This window comes from Mytilus galloprovincialis, chromosome 4 (assembly GCF_965363235.1).
Source record: "Mytilus galloprovincialis chromosome 4, xbMytGall1.hap1.1, whole genome shotgun sequence".
Lineage (NCBI taxonomy): Eukaryota > Metazoa > Mollusca > Bivalvia > Mytilida > Mytilidae > Mytilus > Mytilus galloprovincialis.
The window spans coordinates 1,847,202-1,863,647 of NC_134841.1; the positions used below are offsets into that span (position 1 = coordinate 1,847,202).

Here is a 16,446-nt window from a genome sequence, read left to right on the forward strand (position 1 = left end):
TATTGTTTGTCTTTTTCATTTTTAGCCATGGCGTTGTCAGTTTGTTTTAGATTTATGGGTTTGACTGTCCCTTTGGTATCTTTCGTCCCTCTTTTAGGACCATGATCTTAAAGAATTTCAAAATAAAATTCAATTTTAATCAGTTACAGAGTGTATGCGCTTTAGGTTCATCAGAAAAATACTTCTGACAAGTGCTGATGTACATAAATCATAAAAATTGAAGTATATAAAGATATTGCATTAAATATATTCTTTAGTGTAAAGTGTATTTTAAGAGTTGTTATTATATTCTTCTTTATTTATAGACAATGATAGAAGTCCCCATAGTGTATAGTTTAAAACAGTAACTTGTATATCTTTTGTAGGGAGGAACAAAACCAGTTGCTATACAACCTTTGAGTGGACATAAAGCAGCAATTTTATCATTAATAGTATTATTACCAACTGGTGGTGAAGAAGATCTTGCACCTAGTGGTAGTTCTGGTGTGGCAATAGCCAGTGCTTTAATAACAATGGGTAAGACTTAATTAAAACAAGCCGATAGCCAGTGCTTTAATAACAATGGGTAAGGCTTTATTGAAACAGGGCAATAGCCAGTGCTTTAATAACAATGGGTAAGACTTTATTGAAACAGGGCTACAATAGCCAGTGCTTTAATAACAATGGGTAAGACTTTATTGAAACAGGGCAATAGCCAGTGCTTTAATAACAATGGGTAAGACTTTATTGAAACAGGGCAATAGCCAGTGCTTTAATAACTATGGGTAAGATTTTATTGAACCAGGGCAATAGCCAGTGCTTTAATTACTGTGGGTAAGACTTTATTGAAACAGGGCAATAGCCAGTGCTTTAATAACTATGGTAAGACTTTATTGAATCAGGGCAATAGCCAGTGATTTAATAACTATGGGTAAGATTTTATTGAACCAGGGCAATAGCCAGTGCTTTAATTACTGTGGGTAAGACTTTATTGAAACAGGGCAATAGCCAGTGCTTTAATAACAATGGGTAAGACGTTATTGAAACAGGGCAATAGCCAGTGCTTTAATTACTGTGGGTAAGACTTTATTGAAACAGGGCAATAGCCAGTTCTTTAATAAAAATGGGTAAGACTTTATTGAAACAGGGCAATAGCCAGTGCTTTACTAACTATGGGTAAGACTTTATTGAAACAGGGCAATAGCCAGTGCTTTAATAACTATGGGTAAGACTTTATTGAAACAGGGCAATAGCCAGTGCTTTAATAACAATGGGTAAGACTTTATTGAAACAGGGCAATAGCCAGTGCTTTAATAACTATGGGTAAGACTTTATTGAAACAGGGCAATAGCCAGTGCTTTAATAACTATGGGTAAGACTTTATTGAAACAGGGCAATAGCCAGTGCTTTAATTACTGTGGGTAAGACTTTATTGAAACAGGGCAATAGCCAGTGCTTTAATAACTATGGGGAAGACTTCATTGAAACAGGGAAATAGCAGCAATTTTATCATTAATAGTATTATTACCAACTGGTGGTGAAGAAGATCTTGCACCTAGTGGTAGTTCTGGTGTGGCAATAGCCAGTGCTTTAATAACAATGGGTAAGACTTAATTAAAACAAGCCTATAGCCAGTGCTTTAATAACAATGGGTAAGACTTTATTGAAACAGGGCAATATCCAGTGCTTTAATAACTATGGGTAAGACTTTAGTGAAACAGGGCAACAATAGCCAGTGCTTTAATAACAATGGGTAAGACTTTATTGAAACAGGGCAATAGCCAGTGCTTTAATAACAATGGGTAAGACTTTATTGAAACAGGGCAATAGCCAGTGCTTTAATAACTATGGGTAAGATTTTATTGAACCAGGGCAATAGCCAGTGCTTTAATTACTGTGGGTAAGACTTTATTGAAACAGGGCAATAGCCAGTGCTTTAATAACTATGGTAAGACTTTATTGAATCAGGGCAATAGCCAGTGATTTAATAACTATGGGTAAGATTTTATTGAACCAGGGCAATAGCCAGTGCTTTAATTACTGTGGGTAAGACTTTATTGAAACAGGGCAATAGCCAGTGCTTTAATAACAATGGGTAAGACTTTATTGAAACAGGGCAATAGCCAGTGCTTTAATTACTGTGGGTAAGACTTTATTGAAACAGGGCAATAGCCAGTGCTTTAATAAAAATGGGTAAGACTTTATTGAAACAGGGCAATAGCCAGTGCTTTACTAGCCAGTGCTTTAATAACTATGGGTAAGACTTTATTGAAACAGGGCAATAGCCAGTGCTTTAATTACTGTGGGTAAGACTTTATTGAAACAGGGCAATAGCCAGTGCTTTAATAACTATGGGGAAGACTTCATTGAAACAGGGAAATAGCCAATGCTTTAATAACTATGGGTAAGACTTTATTGAAACAGGGCAATAGCCCGTGCTTTAATAACTATGGGGAAGACTTTATTGAAACAGGGCAATAGCCAGTGCTTTAATAACTATGGGGAAGACTTCATTGAAACAGGGCAATAGCCAGTGCTTTAAAAACTATGGGTAAGACTTTATTGAAACAGGGCAATAGCCAGTGCTTTAATAACAAGGGGTAAGACTTTATTGAAACAGGGCAATAGCCAGTGCTTTAATAACTATGGGTAAGACTTTAGTGTTAAACTGAGTAAGGATTGTTTCAGGTTCATATTTCAAATAGAATTTTTATGTTCAGTATCCTTTTCCAAGACTTTGCATTATTTCTAGTCATAATTGATTTTCAATGATAAATATGTGTTTACTTCTGACATTACAGTATTGTTATTCCTATTTTGCAAGACATATTAGTATTCTTCACAGTTGACTTAAATTTTTCCCTTTTTCTTTTTCTGTACAGGTCACCACAGAAAACAGAGTTTGGAACATACGAAAGGAGAGAAAACCAAATATAAAAAGCCTTTTAGTTCTTCACATACAGACCCTGTATAGTACTGTACACATCATTGTTTATCATACCTGGTGCATTTCCATGTATTGTTTTTGTTATGTCTCCACTCCATTTATTGTCATGTATTATAATGTATTTAGATAAGTTTGTAGTATTGTAGAGTTCACTTATATTTTTGTTAAAAAAAGAACTATTATGGTCATGGAAAGTTTAAATTAATGGTGCTAATTTGCATATCATATTTAAAATATTTATGCTGTATTAAAGGCTGTATAGATAAAATGTCAGCATTCACATCACAATGGTCTCAATAAATCAGTTGGCTTTTTTATATAGTTGATCTGTCTCAGGGAAAATAAACCTTTGGCATAAAGACTATGTCTATAGATCAATAGTGCAGTAGATTGTTTATTGAAATATTTCCAATTGCTTTAAGAATAACAAAGTTATAATAATTTTTTTTTTAGATATATGACATATCTACCAGAGATCAACCTGATTCTAAAATTCTGTGTCCATGCTTTGCTCAGAAAAATCTGACAATTCTCCTTACTTATTTCTATCTTACAGACCTATCAAGGATTGTCGGTTTTGTTTTAATGATAAACACCTTTTCAAAAATTTGATGACTGAAATTTCATTGGCTGAAAAAATAATTATTAGAATGGAAAAAAGAACAGAGTGCTTTCCAATCGTGTAATAATAAAAGTCAACTCCAAATAAAAGTAGACATTTTAATTGCAAATTAAATCCACAGATGAAAACAAAATTTTGACATTTTATACTTTAAAACAAAACAATGTAGATAATAAGTTCAGATAGTATAAATACCAAAATGTCCAAAATGGCAGAATTGTACTTATTTTTATACATGAACTCCTGTTGTGCTTACAATATCTGTGATATAAGAATATCTTGCTAGGCCAAGATAATTTGTAAATAAATTTGTATATATACTTTGTGTATATGTTTAATAATATTTGTATCTATACTTTCTGTATGTGTTTAATAATATTTGTATCCTCTTTTTGTGTATTGTTTTTTTCTGCATTTATATGATCTCTGACAAAAAAATTCAAAATTGTGCATGCTTTGCATATTTGTTTATGGTGAATGAACGATTAACAAAAATTGATGTAATCTTTAATCCATTAGATTGAAAATCATGAACAGAGATTTTGGAGTAGAAACTATCTTTTTGATTAGATTTGAATATGAGAAAGTTTTGTAAAGACCATTTACATCTATTTCATATACAAGTTTTGATATTTTAATTATAATATGCTGAAGATCAACTAAAAATGCAATTAAAAAAATCAAAAAGAGCTTTCCTACAATTTGAAATTCATGACATCTAAGATCATTCAATTAATGATTAAATAATAGTTTCCATAATTTGGAGCAGCTTACCATCTCTGGTATAAGGAGATAAGAATCATAACTAAACCATTATTCATAAAAAAAATCAAATATAAAGAAATAGCACTGGAATTTATTAGCAGCAAACCATCAATCAAATATTTAATTGATATAGTTTAATAATATGAATATTATAGCATATATAATTTGTATAATCATATAATGTGACGTACTGAACATTAATTTATTAATTTATTTTATTTATGTTAACATGTTGAACCTTGTTATGTTTAACTGGGTTTCAATTGTTGAATGGTCACTAAGAAACAAGGCTAAAGTACAATGATATAAACTTACCAATAAAACTTTAAAATGTACTGTACTTAGTCAATAGTAAAAATTAATCTGTGTTACCTTGCCACGGTTATTGTTGTGTGAAATAAATAGGAATTAGACCTATATACAGATCCAAGTTGAACAAAACAAGATTCTGTGGGTCAGAACAAACAATGTTGTTTATTGTTATAATTTAATGTTAATTTTGTATATATATGTAATATTAAGTATCCATTGTCTTTCAAATATAATATCATTGTCAAAGGAAGTGGTATGATAAGGCCTCTCTTTGACATTTCTGCACTAAAGTGTCAAGATTATGTTATCTTATTCATTTATCAATTAAATTAACATAATGTTTAAAGGCTTAGAGGAATTTTAATATTGTTTGCAAATTAAAGTGCAAAATATAGCTCTTATCATACCTCTTCTTTTTATCATATACATGTTTTTATTCACATTTAGTTTGCTTAAACATTCTAGGGGACTATTTGAGCACATTCTTTGTCGACATCCATGTTTGCCTCATGTTTGATGACTCACTTGCCATTAAAATCAGAGGATTGTCTTAATTTTCATTAATAAGTATTTTGTAATAAAGTTTCACCCCTGGTCAATATTAGGTCAACATGACTGAATTTGAATTCTAGGTCAATTGCACTGTCAATTTTGGCATATAAAGATTAGTCAAAAAAGGGTTATTGCTTCCAGTAGTATCTTAAATAAATAATCAATAGAAATTTCGTACAATTTGTGTTTAGATGTTAGATGTCTAAGATTATTGGTACTTTTGCACAAACATATTATGTTGACTAGATTGTGCAAACATTGCAAATTATGTGATCATTCATTACTTTTGGTACTATAATTAAAATAAAGGGAATAAAATCTCGTAGATTGTGCATCCAAGGCAAACTTTGTGTTTGTAACTATAATCAGAATAAAGGAAAGAGTTATAACCAGTCAAACAACCATAATCTTGCCTTTAATTTCATGGGGTAACAACTTAATTGCATGTTCTAGTTTCTAATTATATTGAAATTAGACCCTGTTTACACTTGTACGAAAGTGAATCGATCTTTATTTGAATCGATCTTAAAAAGACCAGTTCGCATTTACATTGCACAAGCAAGATCGATCGAGATTGATCTTATTTAATCCAGTGCGTTTACACTACAACATAAAAAGAACTGGTTTGACATTATTAAAAAATATTTCGTAAACAAATAATCCTAAAAATAGAATATTAAAGAAAATTCTACATCTCGCACACACTGAAAATGATGTAGAAAATAGTTTGGTCATTGGGATTTCGTATGGATTTAATAATTATTATTTTGGTTCTTACATCACAAGTCATTAAACAAAGACGTGTGTAGACTATCGTTAAAAAACGAACGGTCAATGCGTTTGAAGATGAAGATTTGCAGCAAAGAAATATAACTTATCGATTTAGAAGATAATCCCAAAACATCAGGATCTATGTTTACTTTTCTTATTCCTTTTATTGTTTTCAAACACATGTTTTTTTGCTGCTGAACATGCTCAGATTTAGTTTCATATCTAAAAATAACATTCACCTGCGATTGATCTAAGCGTTTACACCTGAAGAAAGATTGATTCAAATAAGATCAATCTTTTTAAAACCACCTCTGGAGGTAGACTTTTTAAGTCCAATTGATGATGGATCTTTCCCTTTTATATTAGACCAAAGATCCATCTTAAAAGGATTGATCTCAGTAAAGATCGATCTTTTTTGCTAGTGTAAACAGGGTCTTAGTCTTTATTTAATGAAACAACACTGAAAAAAAATAAATCATTTGAATTGAAGACAAGGAATTTTTGAAAATTTTAAGATTTAACTGTGTTTATAGGCATAAAAATGAACAGTTAATACAGAAAAAAATCATTAAATCCTTTTTTGGTTATTTAGTATAACACTGATCATGTATGATATCTGTGTCTGCTACATTTGACAAGTATTAATCAGTTGTCTCCCTTTTTAATGATAATTTTAAAGCAAGAAATCAAAATGTACATAACCTTTTAGTAGTTAGATGCAGTTGTAGACAGTTAACGAAGTCAACCATGTTTAATTTAATAAAATCACAGAATATATGAAGTGTTGTTGTTTTCATATATTGGTATTTTAAGTTAACAAAGTTTGTTTCTCAACACATTTTTTTTAGTAACATTTCTATTGTGATTTTTGTCAAATTAATATTCAGCAGTTCAATTAGTTTTTAGGAACACTTAATGAACATGAATATGAATATGTTTGAGGTATAACTGACAGCAATATAAATTATATGGAGAAACACAAATTTATAAAAGTTAAAGATAAAGTTAGCAAGTTTAAATGTGATTACAAAAAACGACTTTCTCTGTGATCTTTCTATTCTTATTTTTTATTTGAATATTCAGCCGTTGACTTGGCAATATATTATTATTTACATTTATTTATTTATTCCAAGAATGGTTTTATTACTGTAATGTTAAAGCATAGCATTTGATACACTGAATCAGAAATGCTAGCTAGTCCCATAGGTCAGCAATTTGTCCATCATATTTTGATTGAAAAGATCTGATGTTTACTATGTTTTGATATATAATAATGTATATAATTGTATAAAAATGTGAATTTAATACATGTATTATTTTTTTTTGAAAAAAAAAACTGTAATTATGTGAACAATGAATAAACATGTGATAAAAGTATTAGATGCTATTTGTATTGATTTTTGGGTAAAGATTGCATGAAATGCAATCAAAACCCTATGTTGCTGACTTGATATCAAAATCTTCCAAGGCTTTTCACTACCTTTTTGATACACAAAATATAGTGCATTGATCATAACATTCTATCAAGGATCCGGAAATTTTTTCACCTAATTTCGGTCATTTTGATACAACTTAAAAAGATTGTCAAAATCACATTACTGCATGAATATGCCAGGGACAGTATAGAAAGTCCCCGAGTATGCTCATACTCGTCGCATCAACAAACTTGTTTAACTGTTGCATCGCATTAACTTCATGATTTTACCTACCATTTTCCTAAAAATTGATCAAGAGCAATTAAGGGAAGGCAACAGTTTAAAAATAAAATGATTTTAATGACTTAAAACGATAATCTTCTCAGTCATCGCTCACGTTTCTTTCAATTTTGAAGTCAAATTTCATACCGGATATTTTACGACAATACTTAAACGAACAGTTCCGGACTCATTTCCGGGATTAGTTTTGTTTATCAAATTCACAGGACATCATCGGCTTTTTAATTTTTTACCTTTGATAGTATTTGACTATTGATGATAATAGTTGCACTTGCTTTATTAAGCATGCAATCATTTTAAATTTATCTTATAAGTCTTATCTGCAGAAGAGAATTTCAAGCATGCGTAATACGTAGTAAACAAAGCATGTGTGTTAGTAGTGAAAAAATACTTTTTCTACGTAAATTAAATCAAGTTTTAATTTAATTTTAAATCATAATTGACAATTGTTTTTGTTGAAAAGTAATTAAATAATGAAGATCGATAGCTGTTATGGAATTTTGATTTCTTTATAATATTAGTTCTGAGCTTATGATTAATAGCCAGGTGTTAATTAAAAACACAGGTAAAGAGATTAGCGATCATTAGCCAATAGCTCCCTGAGGCATTAATATAGTTATTAGCAGGGCCCTCAGGATTATAACACTTTACTGGAGTGGCAGTTTAATGACAGGAAATCGATAAAAAAAAACAAAAAGATGTTCAAAATGGCGATTTTGAAACTCGATCTTAACGAAATGACCGAAATTATTTCTGTTGAAAAATAAAATTTGTCCTAAATCCCAATTACTCGTTTAGGACAAAATACTTTCAGTTTAGGACAAGACTGGCAAATATGACCATTTCCGGACCCTTGCATTCTATACATCCTATCCAAGGACAATTCCAGAAATTTATCAATGTAACATATGCTCAGATATTCAAGTCACAAAACAATGTTACACCTGTCATGAAAAATTACATTATTTTTGCAAGGTGCAGGAATCTTATATCTGTTCTAAAAATATAAATGGTGTCATTGTTAAAGTCATCTTTAAAAATTGGAGTTATAACGGTGTGTAGGAAAAACACAAAAAAGGTTCCTTAATATTTCAAATTTACAACAAATAATACAATCGAACAAAAAATCAATTTCAGTTTGTTATGGTTGAAGTTTAAAAAATACACTCTTAAAATACTGCACACAAAATCTAGGATCAGGTTAAGTACAGAAAGATTCGTTCTTTAATATACACATGCTGCTAAGTACTTGGTTTGTTTCTTTGGAAGTTAGTGTTTGTGATTGGTGTGATCTGTTGGTACTGACCAATATATTTACAATATCCATTATTCTTCTCGGTTACTTTCACAGTGCATAAAAAAGTAATAATGGTTTCTATATGTTTTAGAAGATGAGAATGTCAAAGAGGTAATATAAAACATGAGTCAAACAAAAAATCGACAGCACCAATAGATAAACAAACATGCAACAGTCCACTAAACACTACACAGAAAACTAAAGATTGAGAAAAACCAACCTTACCAAATTAAATAACCACAGTGACTGTAGTAATGTTCACTAGCAGAAAAAAACTACGTTTATTTATAAGTAAAAACAGATATATATACAGATAAACAGGATTTTTCTTTTACAAAATTTACTTCTGGATACTATCTTATGATCACAAACTAGCTTCTGTCCAAGTTTGGTAGAAATCCAGGATAGTTTAACTTTAAGAACTTTTTTTCCGGATTTCTCTTCATCAGGAATGATCAAAGCCAAATATTTGAAAAACAAGGATTTATAAGAATTGAAACAGCTCATGAGCTATATGACTGCAACAGGACATAAATATAGCCAAAACCCTCTATAAACTGAGGAAGCTTACAACCTTTTTAAGGGCATCTACCAGAAAACTGTAATACAAATTCATGAAATTTTGGGATGAAAATGAAAAGTAAAATCACAAAAATACTGAACTCAGAGGAAAATCAATTCGGAAAGTCCATAATCACATGGCAAAATTAAATAACAAAACGCATCAAAAACGAATGGACAAGAACTGTCATATTCCTGACTTGGTACAGTCAAGGATTTGTATAGTAAGACCTTCTTACTATACAAATCCTTGGTACAGTCATTTTCAAATGTAGAAAATGGTGGATTGAATTTATTTGAAAAATAACTTTTAAAATATTGTTTGTTGAAACATAATTTATAGAACCAAGGATGTGAAAGTATATTATTCAAATTCTTTACAGAAATGATTAATCAATGATCAATCGTTTCATTTGGTATAAATTCACGTCAGGGATTGATTATATTCTTTTAGCAAATTCTTCAAAAACGCGGGAAACAAAAATGGCGTCCAAAAGAGTTATGTACAGACCTGCACCACAAGAAAATGTTGGTCAGCGTAGAAACAGGCATGCAATCTTTAAAAGAAGATTTCATCATTTATTTAGTTCCTCATAGAGAACAATACTTTCATTTATTGATAGCGGCAAAAGACATAGTCGTTCATAAATCCTTAGTTGAACACAAAATACTTGTAAACAAAGGGGAGATAATAACTTTAAATTGTACCATTTTAATGGAATTTAATGCCCATTTCTACGATTTAGAATTGTTGTATTTTTGTCAACAATGGCCATGTGTTGACAGCTTGGGTGTCCATTGAACCTTGTTGTTTTGATTAAAATTAGTATGGTGTTGATATTACTTGTTTATTGTTTGAATTGGAATCAAGGATTTTAATTAGTCTTGAAAATGTATTCATTAAAGGTCACCCAAGCCATAAAACTGCCATTGTTTACCTTTATTATGACCTACTTACCTGTACCCACTGTGAAAACTGTTCACCCATAAGTCAATAAAAAATTTATTAAATCAAATCTGAAGAATTTTATTGTTGTCTATAAAATAAAAGTTTAAGTTTTAAAAGTAACAAACATTTTTCAATTTTAATTTTGATGAATACCACAAACAAAACCATTCAGTTTCTGCAAGTCATTGTCTATTTTTAAATGAAAGTGATATGGGCCCTGGAAAGGGGAATTCAAATAAGACGGCAATAAATAAATATCTTAGCATATCAAATTATAAAAATATATATTCTTTTTTTATTCAAACATCCGATAATATGTGGCTACAATATTTCATAAAGATATTTTATTTTGAAACACAATAAAACAACAAACAATTACTCCTCAATAGTATATCCTGTATGGTACCTCTTTTCAAACACGCTTGTCTTTCTTTGTTTATGAAACACTTTAAAGTGTATATTTAAGCACATGCATCACCATCGTCATTAAAAGAAACTTGGAATATTGGCAAGACACACAATCACTTTCTTTATTATTCCATTAGATAATTTTATTTTAAAACACATTAAATCAACAAACAACTATATCATGTATATATTTATGATAAACACATAATTAATATCCTGTATGGTACCTCTTTCAAAACACGGTTATCTTTCTTTGTTTATAAAATGAACACGAACACATGGTTATCAACTTCCTAATCCAACAATGATTGAATGAAATAAAGAACAAACGATAAAGTAAATATTTTTATTCATAACAAAATATGCCACATTAACAATTTATTAAGTCACTACAAGCACTTGACAATCTGACTGTTTCCAGAAAAAAAATCCAGATATTTTTTTTTCACGCTCGTCCTGAAAACAGAAAAAATACATACATAAAGCGCACCTGAGTATAACACGCAGGGACAAAGACAGAGAAAAAACCTGCGGCTTATTTAACAATTTTAACGGTAGTTCACATAAATTCAGGTCACTGATTGGTTGTCTATTTAAAGTCAGAATGCATCGTTTCTTTTCAAAGATAACAAGAGAGACATTCCGGGGTCATTGAACTATAACAGTAGAGACGTTCTGATGGTCATTAACTCGTTGGTTTTGGCTTTTAGAATGTGAAGACGATCAGATAGGGTACCAATTTTATGTGATGGAATAGTATCAGTCAAATAAAAGAAATTGTAGTAGATCATGTTGTTCAGAATCTGGAAAACAGTATCTTTTGAAGTTCATTTTTCAAAGCCCACGTGGTGTTCAGAGAATCAATGTCAAAAACGAAATGAATATTGTCGACTCGACCACAAATAAATAACATTTCCAAATGATTTATGTATCCGACTTATTGAACAGTTTACAAAAAAAGAGAAAATCAGAGGATACATGTATATCAATTTTCTGTCAATGCTTGAGAAATAATTGTATGATTTAAATACGCATAACAGTCTTTGACGAAAAAAGGGGGTCATTTGTTTACAAATGCACGTAGTTATGCAAAATAAATCGATCAAGATTTCTAACAAATCGGATTATTATATAAATAAAACTCCTTTAAAAGCAAATGAATTTCAAGCATAAGGTAAAAAAAAAAAATTACATAAAAAAAATGAAATTTCTACGAGATTTTTTTTTTATTCTTTAATTTTATACATAAAAAATTGTCATTTGGAAGATGAAATTAGGTGCCAGGAGATTGGGAGAATGCAGGATTTTGCTTTATTTATGCCAGATCCTCTGGGGGCCTTCAGTGGCCCCCAGATCCCCTGCCGTAAAGCACCAAGCTTAGAGCTTGGTGGGCGTGCGGCTTCGCAGAGTGCATGTTAGAGCGACCTACATTTGTAATTTAACCTACTACTTCAATTTCAAGGGAAAGAACTGCTCATCGCAGACATCTACCCTGGATAACTTGAAAAAGCCTCAAGGTTCATGGACAAAATTTACTGTAATTATACCTCAAAAAAAAGTTTTAAGGCATGGCATCTACTAGATATTTAAAAGTTAAATGCATGTTGTGTTTCTGAAGGGTATTTTGTTTTTGTATTTTGATTGGCATTTTTTTTAAGGAGTAAACATCACCTAAATTGCTTTTGATACTGTCCACTCAGTTTGATACACCCTTTAACTCGCTGATAGTTGTGTAAATACCTATTGTTTGTCTATATATTGTCCATGTCTATCAATACAATACCATTGTTATTACCTGAGAGCGAGCATCTCAAAGTTGTAACCTAACTTTAAAATGCTGGGTGACCGATAAGTTAAACCCCTGATTTAAAGTATAACTTGTCAGTGTTAAATTTTTCTCAATCTAAATAAATATTGCCCAAATGTGGCAGAGTTTGGACATCAAGCCTCTAACACATGATTGTAGGGAATACTCACGTCAACACCTAGATATGATAATTATGAGGAATTTTCAATACAAAGTTTTTATCATAGAAAAAGGAATCATTGCTTTACTGAATGCAGATTTTTATTGAGAAAATAAAATGCAATACAAAGTTTTTATCATAGAAAAAGGAATCATTGTTTTACTGAATTCAGATTTTTATTGATAAAATAAAATGCAATACAAAGTTTTTATCATAGAAAAAGGAATCATTGTTTTACTGAATTCAGATTTTTATTGATAAAATAAAATGCAATACAAAGTTTTTATCATAGAAAAAGGAATGATTGTTTTACTGAATTCAGATTTTTATTGATAAAATAACATGCACTACAAAGTTTTTTATCATAGAAAAAGGAATGATTGTTTTACTGAATTCAGATTTTTATTGATAAAATAACATGCAATACAAAGTTTTTTATCATAGAAAAAGGAATGATTGTTTTACTAAATTCAGATTTTATTGATAAAATAACATATTTATCTTTACACAGAAAACCATTATCACAAGGGCGTCTGTTATCTGGAGATGCTGCTAAAACAAAGCCTGCACATCTTGTGAGTGGAGTTGAAGGTAAGTGTGGTTTGTTTGGATATATTTAGTTTACCGTTATTTTAATAATAGGATTCTGTTAGATCACATGGATTTTTCTAGCATTCCACAGGGTCCGGTTTTCGGACCCATTCCCAACGACAAAAACCCTACATTTTTCCCAATTTTGGGAGCAAAATTCCCAAATGATCACAAAATTCATTTCCATCTTTATTATTAATGACAGAGATGTTTATTTTATTCAACCGCTTGCTTTATGTCAAAAATCGCCAACAAGTAATGTGTAAATCCAAGTTGAAACATATTGAACATTTTTAGACAAACAACATTGACAAACAATGGCTGCCATAAATAAACAGGAAGTGTGGGAAAATACTAATAATAATAATAGTCTTTTATTCAGAAGCAATACAGCTTATAGAATTTACATATACAAGTATAATAGCATCAGTGAATAATTACATACATGTTTTATTATTACAAACAGTTTGTATCAATGGCGGAGAATGACAGCAAATAATATAAATAATGAAATATAAGTATAATATTATGAATAACGAATCTTATCAGCTAAATAAAGGTATTTACCTAGATTGTTAAGCTCTTTGATGTTATGAACAGACAATAATTGTACAAGTTTGTAACTAGATGGTTTTTTCCAATAAAATGGTTTTATATATGTTTTCCTTATATCAGAATATTTCTCACATACTAAAATATAATGGTATTCATCTTCAATCATGTTTTTATCACACATATTACATAATCTGTTTTCTCTTTCAATATTACAAAATCTACCAGTTTCAATGTTAAGGCAGTGTGCAGACAATCTATATCTACTAATATATGGCTTAAAAACATAGTTTACAGGTTTTTGTAGGTAAAATTGTAGAGTATCTGGATTGTGTATATATCTATAAAAAATACACTTTGATGACTCATTGAAAAAAGTATTCATTTCACTGACAAAACTACCTTTCATTCTATTAACAATTTCTAGCAAAAAATGATCAACATTAATAACATTTTAGTGTAACCATACATCTTGACAACCATAACGGAATAATATGTTTCTTATTTCACATGCCCAATTTTGTTTGTCACGAGGTTTTAATATCGATCTTTCTAACATTTCTTGGTAGCAAGATTGTAAAATACAGTTATCTGTTTTCAATAATTTAAACCAATATCTAAGCATTCTGCAATATCTCTCTATGTACAATGGATATCTACCTAATTCACTATATACCATATAATTAACAGTAGTTGTTTTGACTTTCAATATACGTTTTAAAAAACTTAAGTGAACTTTCTCAATATTTTCGGCTTTGTGATGTCCCCAGACTTCACAACTATAATTTAATATACTAGATACATATGTGTCAAAAAGAGATAACATAGTTTCATGGTTAAAACAATCATCATATATTTTACTATATAAACTAAATAATGCTTTTCTACCCTGATTTGCTAACATTTTCTGTGTATGTACAAAGTTACCATTGTATTTAAAAAGGAGACCAAGATATGTAAATTCATCACATAATTCAATATCAACACCATTTAAGTACCATTTTTCAGTCGCTTTAACGAGGCCTCTATTTCTAAACACAACAATTTTGGTTTTAGACAAGTTAATATCCAAATCATACTCTCTAGAATATATGTCTACACTGTCTATCATTTTTTGTAAACCATCAATAGTTTCACTAAAAAGAACTGTATCATCTGCATACATTAGCAAATATAAATTGAGCATCTTTAACTCATATGACTGACAACCTTGACTTAAAAGTTCATTTTCAATGTCATTAATATACAAAGAATATAAAAAAGGAGATAATGATTCTCCTTGCATCAAACCAACATTACTTTGGAAGAAATTTGAAAAATTTCCTTCCAGTTTAATACAACATTTAATTTTGGCATACATAGATTTAATAACAGTTAATAAGTTTCCACTTATACCACATCTGATTAATCTTAACCACAATTTGAAATGAGACACACTATCAAACGCTTTTTTATAGTCTATGAAACAACAATAAAATCGTTTTCCACTACGCAAAGACTTAGAAATTAGAGAATGGAGTGCGAAGATGGCGTCAGTTGTTCCATAACCCGGTCTAAATCCAAACTGTGCATCGGTTATTATATTGTGTTTTTCGCTCCATTTGGTAAGCCTGGTGTTAATAATTGATGTGAACAGTTTACCCACATGTGATACGAGAGAAATACCACGATAGTTGCCAGGGTCGTCTACTGGTCCTTTTTTGAAAACTGGTATTATAATGTTGTTTACCCATATTTCTGGAAAATCGCCAGCACTCAATATACGGTTAAACAGTTTACACAATACTGGTTTGATAAAGTTTCTGCTCGTTAATAAATATTCGTTCATAATATTGTCATATCCAGTGGATTTATCACGTTTTAAATATTTAATAGAAGTGTCAAGTTCCAAGTCTGTGAAAGGAGAGTCTAATTCTTCATAAACGACCTCTGGGATTGAATCACTATGCTGATCCTCTGTGGTGACATCTTTTGAAATCAGGTTTTTAAAATGTTTTTCAAATTCTTCTACAGTAAGCGTATGGGTAATAGTTTTTTTGCACTTTTTAAATTTCCTTTTTTAAAACCAGATCAAATCCGGAAACGGACAAGTATATAATTCCGGGTTTGTCAATCAAAAACAGTAAATAAAAAAATTAAAAGAACCAAACATGTGACAGCTGACTTAGCAACACTAAAATTGAAAACTAAAAGATATATAAAAAAAGAAAATAGAAACAGGATATATTTTATACAGAACTCAAAATATTTGAGTTCACAAATTTTCATGTCAAAATCAAAAAAATGTAGCAATCCTCAAGAAGTTAGAACTCATTATTTTGATACTCAAATGTCATGTTGTTATATTTAAAAACAAAGAAGGTGTAGTCCTTACTTTATTTTCACCAACAAAAAAATGTTCAATGAATTAAACACACTAAAACTAACATCTGGTATATTGGTTGTTTTTCCCAATCTC

General features: G+C 30.2%; 2 protein-coding genes across 3 annotated transcripts in view; both read left to right on the forward strand.

The window, feature by feature from the left end:
- The window catches only part of LOC143071101 (attractin-like protein 1), a 57,647-nt gene extending 50,322 nt beyond the window's left edge, over positions 1–7,325 (forward strand). The window contains exons 27-28 of the mRNA XM_076245194.1: positions 366–516; positions 2,862–7,325. Of these exons, the coding sequence (XP_076101309.1) occupies positions 366–516; positions 2,862–2,953 (243 nt within the window). The 3' untranslated portion in view covers positions 2,954–7,325. The remainder of the gene's footprint in view (positions 1–365; positions 517–2,861) is intronic.
- A 2,641-nt stretch (positions 7,326–9,966) lies between these two features.
- LOC143071102 (uncharacterized) overlaps positions 9,967–16,446 on the forward strand; it is a 33,522-nt gene continuing 27,042 nt past the window's right edge. For both annotated transcript variants that reach the window (XM_076245195.1, XM_076245196.1), the window contains exons 1-2: positions 9,967–10,069; positions 13,357–13,436. In XM_076245195.1, coding sequence (XP_076101310.1) covers positions 10,005–10,069; positions 13,357–13,436 — 145 coding nt within the window. In that variant the 5' untranslated portion in view covers positions 9,967–10,004. The remainder of the gene's footprint in view (positions 10,070–13,356; positions 13,437–16,446) is intronic.